A 13,948-nucleotide genomic window follows, 5' to 3' on the forward strand; every position below is an offset into this window, starting at 1 on the left:
ACATGAGCATGTGCTGCAGTTAGTAGTGAAAGGAAACCAAGGTGGTGTCAATGTGAAATTTCCTGTTGTTTTTGTTTCAAACTGGTGTGTTTGCTTGGCCTTTTATCATGGAAATCAATCATCAGACCCGAGACTTGTATTAGAGTTACAGTGCAATGAGATGCATCTGAAGGTTTAACAGCAATTTAACGGAAGTGATTGTGATGTAAAGTAATCATCTGATATGTCCAGACCTGTTCTGCACATAATCAGAGTCACCATCTTACCACAAAGTCACTGCAAAAATTATAGGAGATAAAATGCTTGTGAAAACATGCACTAAAGAAAAAGGAAAGGAAAGCAAGCAATGTTTGTGTGATCTGTTCACACCACTACTAGGACTTAATTTTAGGTTTGACATGATCATTATTATTATTAAGAATAATAATAGTAATAATAATAATAAAGTGAATGTTAGACTCTTTAGTTTTAAAAAATGACATGAAAAAGACCTTTATTTTGACCAGAAGTAATGGTGGTGTTCCCACGTGGACAAATTCCAAATGTTTTATTGATTTGATGTCTTTTTCCTGACATTTCTTATTGATTTTACTAGTAGTAAGTGTTTTGGTCTGTCATCTGCGAGGGAATGCAGGCTTCTTGTCCTCCAAGCAGAGGGAAGGGCTGCGCCTGAAGAGGTGAGAGACAGGAGGAGGAGGGGGAGAGCTGAAAGATGTTTTACTGGGGGTGGGGGGGTGGAGGGGAGGGAGGGGTCGTCCTGGGAGGGAACCGGGGGTGTGGAGGGGCGAGTTTAAAAAGGCAGACAGAGCCAAGAGTCACTCACTCTCACAGGATCTGCTCAGAAACCCCAGCTCCTATGATTCACTGACTTTCAATTCACCCTTTGGAACTTTACAGGACTCTTAACTTTTTTTTTTACCCTTTAAATTAAGGATTTTTTTTTCTTAACAACAATCCCTGCAGCATGGAGCCCCCCACTCCGGAATATGGTGACAGCTATGAGTACTATGATGACAATGAGACTGTGTGTGACTTCTCAGAGTGGGAGCCTTCTTACTCCCTCATCCCGGTCCTCTACATGCTGATCTTCATCCTGGGTCTGTCAGGTAATGGCGTGGTCATCTTCACTGTCTGGAGGTCCAAATCTAAACGTCGGGCTGCAGATGTCTACATAGGAAACCTGGCACTTGCTGACCTCACCTTTGTTATAACCCTACCTCTCTGGGCTGTGTACACAGCCCTGGGCTACCACTGGCCCTTTGGCGTGGCTCTGTGCAAGATCAGCAGCTATGTTGTTCTGGTAAACATGTACGCCAGTGTTTTTTGCCTCACCTGCCTGAGCTTTGACCGCTACCTGGCCATCGTGCACTCTCTGTCCAGCAGCAGGCTCCGTTCGCGGGGCACCATGCTGGCATCGCTGGGTGCTATTTGGTTCCTGTCTGGCCTCCTGGCTGTGCCCACGCTGCTGTTCCGCACCACTGTGAATGACCTAAACAGCAACCGGACCACATGCGCCATGGACTTCAGCCTGGTGACCATGAACCAGAGGCATGAGTACCTGTGGATTGCAGGACTCAGCCTGTCCTCCTCTGCCTTGGGTTTCCTCCTACCTTTCTTGGCCATGACCATCTTCTACTGCTTCATCGGCTGCACTGTCACACGCCACTTCAACAACCTGCGCAAAGAGGACCAGAAGAAGAAACGACTGCTGAAAATCATCACCACACTGGTGGTGGTGTTTGCCATCTGCTGGACTCCCTTCCACGTGCTGAAGAGCATGGACGCCCTCTCCTACCTGAACCTTGCTCCGAGCTCCTGCGGCTTCCTGCGTTTCCTGCTGCTGGCTCACCCCTACGCAACTTGCTTGGCCTATGTCAATAGCTGCCTCAACCCGTTCCTGTATGCCTTCTTTGACCTGCGTTTTCGCTCCCAGTGTCTGTGCCTGCTCAACCTGAAGAAAGCTATGCACGGCCAGATGAGCTCCATGTCGTCCACTCTCAGCGCCCAGACTCAGAAGTCAGAGGTTCAGTCTCTGGCCACCAAGGTGTAGAGAGCAAAGTGAAACAGGGCTGCTGCAGGACAGCTCCAACTGCTGGAACACTTGTAAAAATACAGACTTTATGTGTCCATTGTTCAAAGCTGGTAAGATGAGATGATGAATTTTGAATTGTCACTGCCTACAGTCATGATATCCATTATGTGTTCCTCCCAATCTACAGTGAGAGAGGCCAATGCTCTGTATGCTGTGTGAACTTGGGAAGCTGGAGCCAGCTGGCTGAGCTCCTTTAGCTGCACTGTTCCTCAAATTCTCAGAGAAAAAAAAAAGTCTTTATTTTTTCTGTTTAAATTTGTATTTGCAGAGGTTTTTTCAATTGTATCATGAAAAAAGGCAGAAATATGAATTGCTCTTTACACTGGATGAAACCTAAAGCTACACCCTATTTTCATACCATCTTTGTTCGGATATATTGCTGATTTATTGTAGAAGCACTTGTTGTACCTGAGCAGGGAAATCAAACAAAGCAGTGTCTCTTCAAAGCTTGATGTTTTTGAAGGTAGAAGTCTGGGCTACGGGAGGGAGGTGTAAGAGGAGCAAAGGTGTTGCAGCTTAATTACATAGTTTGTGGGGAGGAGATGGGGCAGACAGGCAGATGGCAGTTGACAAATGTTGCTGAGGGACAGGAGCGGGTGGGGCGCTATGGAGGGGTTTTGCAGTGCAGTCACGCACTAAAGGGACAAAGGAGCCTTATAAATGGTCCAAATTGATGTATATGTTTTATTTTTTGACATCACTGTAACTAACTACTGTATTAAAGATGTGTGCTATGAACAAGATGTCTTAAATTCATTGTGTGTTTGTCTGTGTGTGTGTGCATGCAAATCAAAGGTAGATTTTCAAGTATCACTTTAAAGGAGAACAATCTTGACAGCAAATGTAAATATTTAACCTCCACTTTCACGTCGGTCCTGTTATTTCAGTGTTAAGTATCTCCAAAAGGGTTCAAGCTTTTGTTATGAATAAGCTTGCATTCAGTTCACACCTTCAGACTAATAGGTCTCTAATCTCTATTGATTCACAGCCAGTATCCAGACAGTAACTGGATTATGCAAACTACCTGTCATCCTGAGTGTATATTCTGCACTCAGCTGGGATTTCTGCAGGATTTCTTCATTTCAAACATTAGTATTTGTTTAAGGCGAGGAAGAAAGAACCAGCAACATATTCAGAGTGATGCGTGCTCAGTTAAAGTCAAAGTGGCTAAAATTTATGCATAACAAAATTTAGGACAGCCAAACCCTGTGTGCTGAATTACGTGGTCATTACTACTGAGTGACTCTTCTAGGGGATATTCTGACTTGACAGTAATGAGCTCTGTTGGGCATAATCACTGTTTAGAAATAGTGGTGGTGGGATGGGGTAGGGGGGGAAGTGGGACTCTAATCCTGGCAGAAATCGGGGCCGCCAAACAAGTCAATATTTGTGCCTGCTGACAAGAGATTGCAGTCAGAGAGGTTGTTGGGGCACGGGATGGGGTGTGGGATGGCAGTGCAGAGTGCAGATGCTCCAACACACTGAGAAGAAACTGTGAGGTGATTGAAGTGAGAAACTTGGGAAATGGGTCATCTTGCACCACCGTTCTAAAGTAACCACATGTGTGAAGCGTCGAAAAAATGCAAAGCTGCGTGATTCATTGTCTCTTTGTCTGTGAGAGATCATATGTTACTTATTGTCCATCCTGGCGAAATGGAGCGTATTTGCAGTAAATGCCAGGATGTTCTTTGTGAGATCCTCGCAGACAGACGCTGGATTGCTCAAACATGCAATGATTCTTCAGCTTGATAGATTTATTAGAAAAGATTTTATGTATCTAGTTTATGTATTTCGGATACATACAGAATCTAACCCATAACACAGGCGTTCACTGCACCATTAACTCTATTGTGTAATAACAGAAGAATTCATTTTCTGGTTCATCTTTATATAAAACAGCAGATATACGAGTAGCAATAAGACCGTGGAAGCAGAGTCAGTCACGCGTGCCGGACAATGCGAGACATGTTGTTATTATTGAGATCAGTTGGCCTGACAGCCTGTCTGATGCTTCACTTTGAGATAACTCACCCAGAATACCAGCTGACCAAAGCACACGGGGAACACCGCCAACACAAAAACAACAGTTGCACATAAATGTTCTCTGTGTTCCTGTGTGGGCTGCGTGACCTGTTTGTGTGTTCAGGGATGTTTGGACGTGGGCGTCGCAGCACGCCTAAAGTATTCTTAAAGGGAGTTCGAGCATGTTGATCCGCTGCCCCTGTTAAAATGTTGTTTTCCTGGTCAGGAGGCATGAAGTTTAATGCACAAGTATTGGTTGTCCCAAACAATAGCTGCTATATTGTGTCAACCAATTGCACGCTCTGATAGATAAATACATGCTTTTCATTATTCAGCTTTTCATTATCATTTAAATATGAGTTGCTGAATCAATGAATCCCTGAATGATGGGTCTTAGACATATCTAGATCAAATGAGACCTCATAGCTTCAGAATGATAGTTAAGAAATCAACAACAACAAACGCAGCTGCGCAGCTCCCAGCTCAGAAATAAGGCTGGAGATATGTTTTTGTGTCATCCACCTGAATGAATGTATAATCACACCGGCCACACAATCAGTCTGCAGCTCCACACTTACAGCGAAACACACTAAAACGTCTCACACAGGTGCCAGTTTCTGAGTGCTGTCATCAGTGTGAGCTGCCACACCCAAATGGGACATCTGAACCAAAACACAACTGCTCCCCTTTCCTTAGATCTCCCTGCTGTTCCATCCCACCCAAGCAGCAACAAATGCACCCCACACTGTGTGTGTGTGTGTGTGTGTGTGTGTGTGTGTGTGTGTGTGTGTGTGAGTGTGTTCATATGCACATGTAAACAGAGACCTGACACATACCATGGGCTGTCAACGCTAACCCTACTTTCTCTGTACTGTTCATCCACCTGTTGACTATAACGCACACAATCAGCTCCCCATTCTTCAAATCACACACGAAACAGCACTGGGGATGCCAGCCTCTCTCTATACAGTAGACCTAGCCACACAGAGAACACAGCGCTGAGGGGGGGAAATTAGGAAGCCGGTGAGAGCAAAAAAAAATTTTTTTATTCTGGAGGATCAGCATGACCTCTGAGAGTCCCTCGCCTTTTTGTTTTGTCTGTCATTCCTACAAATCTGGAGGACAATGGAGCTAGTGAAGCCCGAAAAATACAGAGTGGGAGGGGGTGGTGAGGTGTGGGCTGCGATTGCTCCTGTGTGTGTGTGTGTGTGTGTGTGTGTGTGTGTGTGTGTGTGTGTGTGTGTGTGTGTGTGTGTGTCCAAGAGGAGGAGGGTGAGTGTTTGCAACAGTCCTCACCACATTTCTGGAATCAGCTGTGAGGGTGCATGCTTTTATCTGTTGGTTTTGATCAAATCAGTTGCAAACTTATGATAGAATCTACTAGCATGCTACAACTTTGATAAATATTCATGTTTTAAAGACATTCGAAGAGTAAATGGGCAACAAATCCTAACTTTTTAGGGTTGTTTTTTTTCTGTCATTCACAAACAATTCAAAAGGAGGTGTGCAGAAGGATGACTAACTAGATTTGACGGTCTTATTTCTATATGACTCCTTTCATTAAGAGTTCACGTGAAGGAAGTTACAACAAGGAGAACAGCATAATTCAGCTGGACCCAGCAGCAGTTAGTTCATAAAACCGACTGGAAACAGGCGGAAGCAGTGAAAAATACTCAGTAATCAGTGTTTGTTTCTGCCAGCGTCAAAGCTTTAAATAAAAGATGAGATGTTTACGAGTGTGTAACCGCAGTTAATTCCAGTTGTCCAAACTTTGCAGATGTTTCTTGAATACATTTTGTTGACTTGTGTTTTCAGGCTCGTTTGTTTTGTGCCTTTGCTTAAATAATCTCGAAAACAGTCAGAAACATGACGGTAAGTGGAACCCGCCGGGGTTTTCTGCGAGGAACCTTGTTTTGACAGCTTTGTGATGAGAAACTGTCCTCAGGATTAAGGCTTATTTTGTGACATGTCTGAGTCGAGTATGAGACCAGCACCAGTCTAGACAGCAGGCCCTCTGATCCACCAAAACAAGTTAGTCCAACCTGACACTAAAACGTGGGAAGCTCCAGCCCCCCCACGACTCCCACCCACCCATTACCACCTTCTAATACCAGGTTTCAATGCTGGGGCACATACCTTTGTTTATGCCTTTTCTCATTTATTTAACACTTCCACTCCAACAGTGTGACATCCTGTCAAATAAAAACCTGCTTCCTATATCATAGAAACTGTTAGCTCAAAGACAAAATTACAAAGCTACCACTCTAAACATGCTGTCACTTTAATGCTGACCATTAAAGTGATGGTAATGAAAATAATTACTAGGCTTAGCGTTTATGTAAACACGGGATAATAGATGTTAGACTAAAGCTTAGTGAAAGTGTTCACATGTCTCGCAGCATTTATCCTCAGATCTTTTGGAAGGTTTTTTCTTTAAAGAAAACATAGCTCTAATTTTTTTTTTCTGCATTCACAGCTGTATTTATCTCCATATCTCTTTCCTTCTTTTTGAAAGCGTGCTGATAGCAACGGCTGGTATTGTGCAGACCTCGGAAAAAGAGTCAGATTACCCCGAATCTTATCCAAATGCTCTCACGAATAATGAGGTATAACATGTCTAATCGTACCTCACACAAGGGGCCGCCTGAGAACAGCTCCAATACACACCAGCGACAACTGTAAATTGCTACCACGTCTGCCAAGGGATCGCTATTGAAATCAGCTTCTCTCAGTAATCTGTCTAGTTTAACCTGAAAGTGGCCCCCTCGCTGTAATTGTCCAAATCCTGAGAACAACGGCCCAGAAAAATACAGCATTTACATGAGACTGGTGTTTTCAGTGTAATGTTGTTATCTTTTGGCACATTTCAAGAGGTGGTTAGGAAACCAGGGTTTTCAAATAGATCTCCTCCAATGCTATTGTTATTCATATTGGCTCAGGGACATGTTCACTCCACCCGATTAGATCTGAGTTGAGTGAATGAGAGGTTTTTATTCAGCTATGAAAATGTGTGATTTATCTTTCCTCCTATCATCGGAAACATTGCCTAACAGACCTTCTAAAACTGTTTCATCCACTAATGCATATTTCCTAGGGAAGACCAGACCTGCTGCACTGTGCATCATAATGAGCTGTGCCGCTGGTGGATATCGTTAGGCGCGAGATGCTGCTTCCGAGGACAGCGTGGTTTGGCCAGACCTGAATGTGCTGGGCCCTCGCCCCCTCCGGATATGGTCGCTCAGGACTCATCGTCCCTGAAACACAAAGGTCCTCTTCACATCTTTCTCTATCCCGTCCACTGTGAAAGGCCTGCTTTAAGGCGCACTGCTCCTGTGCCTGCTTCACAGCTAAATACATCTCCTGTCACTGGCTGGTCCCAGTGCCAGTTCAGCTGCTGGAAGCACTCAGGTGCTCAGGTCTCCAGTAACCACTTGCACACGGCTTGCTAATAAAAAAAACGATGAGCTGACTTTTCAGCAAACCTGTCACAGAATTTCCTTTTATAGTTTGATGCGTCCTATGCAAAAATATCTATATCCACTATCAAACTCTATTAAAATGTCTGTACACTCCAAATTTAGAGCACAATCACTACCAATTATGCAGATGGAGGAACACTCTTAGCTAGAGGAACAGGAAGAAGCAGTTCAAAACTATTCAGCAAGTACTGCATAGGTAAATAGCCACAAAATTACAACACAATTTAAGACGTGTAAGGATTATGAAGTGAAAGAGCCCATTTCTCATGTGCAACATCTTTATCTGTAACATGTTCTGTTTGTGAATTGTACATGTCATGTTGGCAGCATCAAACAGCAAAAACAGGAAGTTTACAGCATGGTCACATCAGACCCTAGAATAATACAGAGAAACCCCAGCAATCAAATGACCCCCTGTGAGGAAGCACTTGGCAAGGGTGGGAAGGAAAAACTCCCTTTTAATAGGAAGAAGCTTCTGGCAGAGCCAGACTTTGCCATCTGCAGCGACCGGTTGGAGGGGATGGGAGGAGTGCAGTCATAAACAACAAGAGTATTAGTTCAATCAGCTTTATTTAACTTCAGCTTCAAGTGACAATGAAGCTATTCTACGAAGGTGTTCCTGGACAAGAGTAGTGACAGAGTTAAGGAGCTGCAGTAGCAGTGTTTCCGGGTAATCCATTGATGTGCACAGGGATTGTATTTTGTCTTTAGATTTTCCAGACTTACATGGTCCCATCACATGTGGTTTCAGGTGAAGCTAACACAAAGAGTGACATTGCCATTAGTGGGTGTTAGCTGCAAATATAAGCAGATTTTCTTCAATCTCTGATACTTCTTATTACTACCTACTCGTACATCTTCCACTCAGCTTCCACTGGCCTTCCTAAATACACTTTATATACCACTTATACCAGAACACAACAGAGCTTTAGTTAGACCAGATTTGCCAAATGATGTCATTGTTTGGGTTTTTGTCTATTGAGGCAAGTGAACGGGTGTGGTTTGCTGCGCATGAAAGGAGTTTCTTCCAATCCTGGATCCTAGTGGAAGAGATCTTTTCCTCATGGAGGTGTAGTCAGAATTATTTGTGTGAATGCTGCTTGTCTCAGTGCGACATCCAAATCATTGCAGGGGATGGATGAACCACACAAGAAGTCATCAGACACGATGTTGATAAAAATCTCTGGCCAGACCAACACCAGCGACACGGTGTCCACAAAGAAGATGACAACTTGTTGGTTAACTCCAAGCAGTTTTTTGGTAAATTGTCCTTTCACTGCACATAATTTTACGTAAAATACTGTATAGTTACAAAATCGGCATGTCTGGATACTACATTATAGTGCATTAATGAGTACCCAGACGTTTCACATTAAACCTTTCCCGACTGTACTTACCTAAAAAGCTCGATGTAATAACCAGTTTCATTCAGCCAGACAAAACTGACATCATATTTCATGAAAAAAGCCCTCACAGGTACAAGTGACATGATGACAAACCAGCTTCTCATGTTGGTGCCACTGGATTTGTAATCAACCATAATAACTGGGTTTTAAGGTACGAATTAAGTGTTTGTGGTGAATTATTGACTTTTTCAGACAGACAGGCATCTCATTAAAACATTCAGCAAATTTTAATCACAATTTTTGGGGGGGTGGGTGGGTAAATGAGCCCACCAGAGAGCAGCTGTAGGACTTTAACTGATCACTACATGGGTGAGAAGCTCTACACTGTCTCATTGCCAATAAATAAATACATACAAAACATACAAACATAAATCTATCTTTTTTGTTAAGAGTTTATCCAATTCAGATGTCATAGGGCAAAAGGCTGGACACAATGGACAGGCCAGCAGTCTATTGCAAGGCAAACAACCATAAATTTTCACATTCACACATAATTATAATCTCCAATTAATTTAACCTCGTGTATGGTTTTGGACTGTGGGAAGTAGAGTGCCCAGAGAGAACATGCAAACTCCACACAGGAAGGCTCCAGCTGCCCGGTGGATTCAAACCTAGGGTCTAACCACTACACTCTGCCACCTTAAAAATATATTATCATAAGTACTTTTCTCATTTAGCCATTCAGTAAAAGCAGACAGTTTATGTTAATTCACCGTTGCTTCCACTTACACCAAAATAAAAAACTGCTTCATTTCTTGTCTGCTAAGCTGGATTCATCTGAGCCCAAATACGTGAACTCCTGCCATCTGTTGGTCAAACTGTAGAATCACCAAAACACAGGCCATGACCGTTATAGTTTTAACTGAAAGTTCTCAAGTACTAATTTAATGATGATTATAGGGTAGGGCTTTTTTAAGCCTTTACTAAAACTGACCTACACACATAGGGTGTACAATTAAAGGCACGCATGAATGTTGTTCCTTGTGTCCTGGTCAAGGGATCCACTCATAATTCCATAAACATTATGTGTGAAGTGAGAGATTGTTGATCTTCATTATTATATTTAAATTCACTCGTCGAGGTTATTAAATATAGTGAAAAGTCCAGTTTTTGAACGTGTACTGACATTAAAACTGAGACTTTAAAGAAAGTTGTTTAATTTATTTTACACAGATGAAAGGTGAACAAGCAAAAGTGAACAAACACATACAGTGTATGAATTTAAAGTGTGCAAACGGTTCAAGGCCAGCTTTGAAGGAGAAGCCACAAATATATTATATTTACCTGCAGATAGCAACAGTCCTGTATGCTGTAAGTAGTCTCACCACCAGAGGGCGGAACAGTTCATAATGCTTACTTTCATGCACCAAAGCTGGTGCGTGAAAGTAAGCATTATTTCAAATAAGCAGCACTTAATAATATGGCCCTAAGGGTGTAATTTAGCCAGATCTAGAATAAATTTTACATGTAATTTTGTGCAATTACAGTGTAATATAAATTACCCCAGATATTTACTGATAGGAGAATATGTTTCCTACACTAGAATTCAGAAAAATAAAGTACACTGATAATTATTTGAAGAAGAGTATAACGGTCACAAAAATCTCTGGTCAGACCAACATGATGTCCACAAAGATACGAACATGTAAGGTACTTTTTAAAAACTGAACTACACCATTTTTGTGGGTAACTTGTCCTCTCATTGTATGTAAATTTCTCCTTATTACAGTACTTCACTGTAAATTAGGTGCAGTGATTTACTGAAATGTGGAAAATAAAAATATAGTATATAATGCAAAGAAGAGTCTGTACAATGCTAACAAGCTTGAGAGTCAATATTTGTTATGGCCAACTTTTTTCTTCAGCGATTTCTTTAAGAATTCTTCAGGAATAGTTCTCCAGACTTCTTGAAGGGCATTCAAAGCTTCTTGGGATGTTATGGTGATAACGGTACGATGGTACCCTTTGATTCATCCCTTGTCAAGGTGATCCCACACTGCTTTAATAATGTTGAGGTCCGGGCTCTGAGGAGGTCAATCCATGACTGATAGAGATCCATTGTGCGTCTTTCTATCCAGTATGCTTTTACTGCATTGGCAGTGTGTTTGGAATCATTGTCGTGCTGAAAAATCTGACAATGCTTTCTTTTCCAATAATAATTGCATACGTTTTTACATGTAGCCCCACCATCAGTGGTCATTCCATCTAATCGAGTTTTATGTATGTGACTAGAGAACAGCCACATACGTAGTAAACCTTATAGGTTACTTTTAATATAAAGATCACAAAGCTACTTCAAGCTATAAATATATATATATATATATATATATATATATATATATATATATATATATATATATATATATATATATATATACATAGCATGAAGTAGCTATATCATATCAAGCCTCATTTCCTGAAATGAAGTCAGGCCTCTTACAAATTAAAACATGCATAAACATGCTCATTTATTCCAGATATTGTCACAATTACATCTGGTCACCAGATAAGGCGTGCAGCCCTCCCATCTCCAGACAGCTGACAACAACAACAACAGCAGCTGGTTGTAAGCTAGCATAATGGCAGCTAATATTTGTCCAAGAAATCATCTCTGATAAACAGTTTGATTACATTCTCACATTGTATGAGAGTTTATTCAATAAGTGTCCAAATCAGAAAAATGTTAGCTCCACCTCAAACAGTTTAACTAACAGTTTAACTAACAGTAGCTAACAGCAGCGTTTACCAACAGAAAAGTTCAGGATGTCTTCAGCAAATCACCTCGGTTTCACAACTCCTATCAGACTCCCTTCACAACATTTTACAGCCTCCTCCAGAGTAGAGGTAGATACATATTGACAGCTGAGGTAAACAGCAGCCTGAGAACGTACACTCACTACACATGAACATGTTTGTCCTACAGCAGCCACCGTAGCTAAGATTATCCACTTGAATTGGGAGAGGTAAGAAAGCAAATTTCAGTTGACATCTACTGACGTCTAGTGTGGAAATTTTACGTACTGTACCTTTAAGTGATAGTATGAATGTCTTTTTGGAGGCTCTGTAATAAGGCAGCTTACTTTCCCCAAGTTTTTGTTTTCTTTGTTGTACTTTTTGAATGAGGCTTTTATTTTAGCCCTCAAAAGTACAGCATGTTTACAATGTAAAGTGAGGAAAAACTGTTTTCTGACTAAAATACACTGAAGTTATTCAGTTCTTCAAATTTCTGACCAATATTTTTAGGTGATTTAAATCCACAATTTCACAAAAATTACTGCTACTTACTTATAAATCTGGGGACATTACACCCTTAATGACAGGCCGTATCATGAAGTGCTATCTTTATATATTTTATAGCCCGACTCTGTTCTGTGTTAAAATATTTTGAGGAATGCAGATTGTGACATCATGATTTGGATGCTTGCATAGTTTCTCCTCTAAAGAAGTTCAGAAATAGTTCACATTCCCAAAAAGTTTTTTGTTGAAACTGCTACAGCTGTGTAACTGTAGGATAAATGATGACACAGAAGTGTTTAAGCTATTCTGATCTAAGTAGGAAATCTCATTTGAAGTTTTCAGAAGATGCTTTATTATTTTAACAGTCATGGTTACAGATTTCACTCAGATTTCCTTATACAGTGCTGCAGTGGTATAACAGGTTAAAGGTAACAGACAGTAGCAGTGATTCTTTTTATAAACGTGACGTTTTTGCTGTATGAATGAATAAGATTTTGATGAGTCATTTTCCCGGTTTAGCCTTTGCCTGGATGGGCTTTTTACGCTGATGCAGTTGGGGCCGAGCTGGGGGGAGAGGTTTGTGGCTCTGGCAGGCTCTGTTTCCTAATAAAGAGAGAACTGGGTCTTTAGGAGGAAATCGAGAGCACTCACACTTAAAGGAGCTCAGTGTCTCTGATTTGGCACGTGGGCCAACCACGACAGGAGGACAGGTCTTAGGGATGATGGTAGTCATGGTCCGAGTCAGGACCCTTCCTCTTCTGGACCCCAGAGAAGGAGCTGGTGAAGGTTTCTGCTTCTTGTCTGGACTTTTGCTCTCCTGTTCTTTGGACTGCGCCTGTTGCTGACTGTTGGCCTGCCAGCTTTGCATCTTAGACTCCAAGTCTTTCAGAGCCTGGTCAGTGTAGGCCTGCAGTTCAGTGCGCACCCCTGAAATCTGAACTTGAAACTCATCCTTTAAGGCCTTTGTTCTGGCCTCAAGCTTTTCCTCAAACGTTGCACACATCTCCTCCTCCTCCTTCAGACAGATCTCATTTTTGCACTCATGTTTCAACACTTGTTTTTCCTCTTCACCACTCACCTCCTCACCATCAGCTTCGACGCTCACCTGTGTGAGCTCCATTTCTTTGACTTTTTGCACTAGCTCCAGTATGCTGCTCTTTGGTCGCACACCTACTTGTGATCTGATCTGGTTACGTACCTGCTGGAAAACAGACTGCATCTTTCCTTGCGACTCCTTTTCTGCAGGTGCATTGTCCTCTGAACACTTATCATCCGGATTGAGAGCACAGGCATGCTCCTCTGCTGCAGCAGCATTGTTCTGTGGTTGCTCCTGTTGCTCCTGTTGTTCACTTTTCACCAGTATTTCTGGATTTTTCTCAGAGAAAGAATCACTCATTCTTATTTTCAGGCTTGTCCGCCTCCTTTGAACTGAGCTACTATAATAATTCGAGTAGCGCAGCTCGATTGAACAGCACATACTCTACCCCTCCCATGTCACACTATTAAATCATGCAATAGTAGTAGTTGTGTAATGCAGCTACGATTATTTGATCACGCGTGTTATGTTCCTTTGTCTGCATGTGTGTCGGTGCATCCCTTGACAACATCAAGCCTCCTGGTAACAGCATGAAAAACAACGATCTTCGGGGACAGCCGGAACACTGAGGCTGGCTTTGAGTTTCTCATTAGTGATTAGTGAGCCGTTACTGGAA

General features: G+C 42.1%; 1 protein-coding gene across 1 annotated transcript; it reads left to right on the forward strand.

Annotated features, from left to right (window-relative positions):
* The first annotated feature begins 806 nt into the window (after positions 1-806).
* aplnra (apelin receptor a) lies at positions 807-2,830 on the forward strand. The gene has a single exon (XM_005473128.4). The coding sequence runs from the start codon at positions 965-967 to the stop codon at positions 2,048-2,050; it is 1,086 nt and encodes a 361-aa protein (XP_005473185.1). The 5' UTR covers positions 807-964; the 3' UTR covers positions 2,051-2,830.
* Positions 2,831-13,948: the final 11,118 nt, after the last annotated feature.

The sequence above is a fragment of the Oreochromis niloticus genome, linkage group LG12 (genome assembly GCF_001858045.2).
Source record: "Oreochromis niloticus isolate F11D_XX linkage group LG12, O_niloticus_UMD_NMBU, whole genome shotgun sequence".
Taxonomy (NCBI): Eukaryota; Metazoa; Chordata; class Actinopteri; order Cichliformes; family Cichlidae; genus Oreochromis; species Oreochromis niloticus.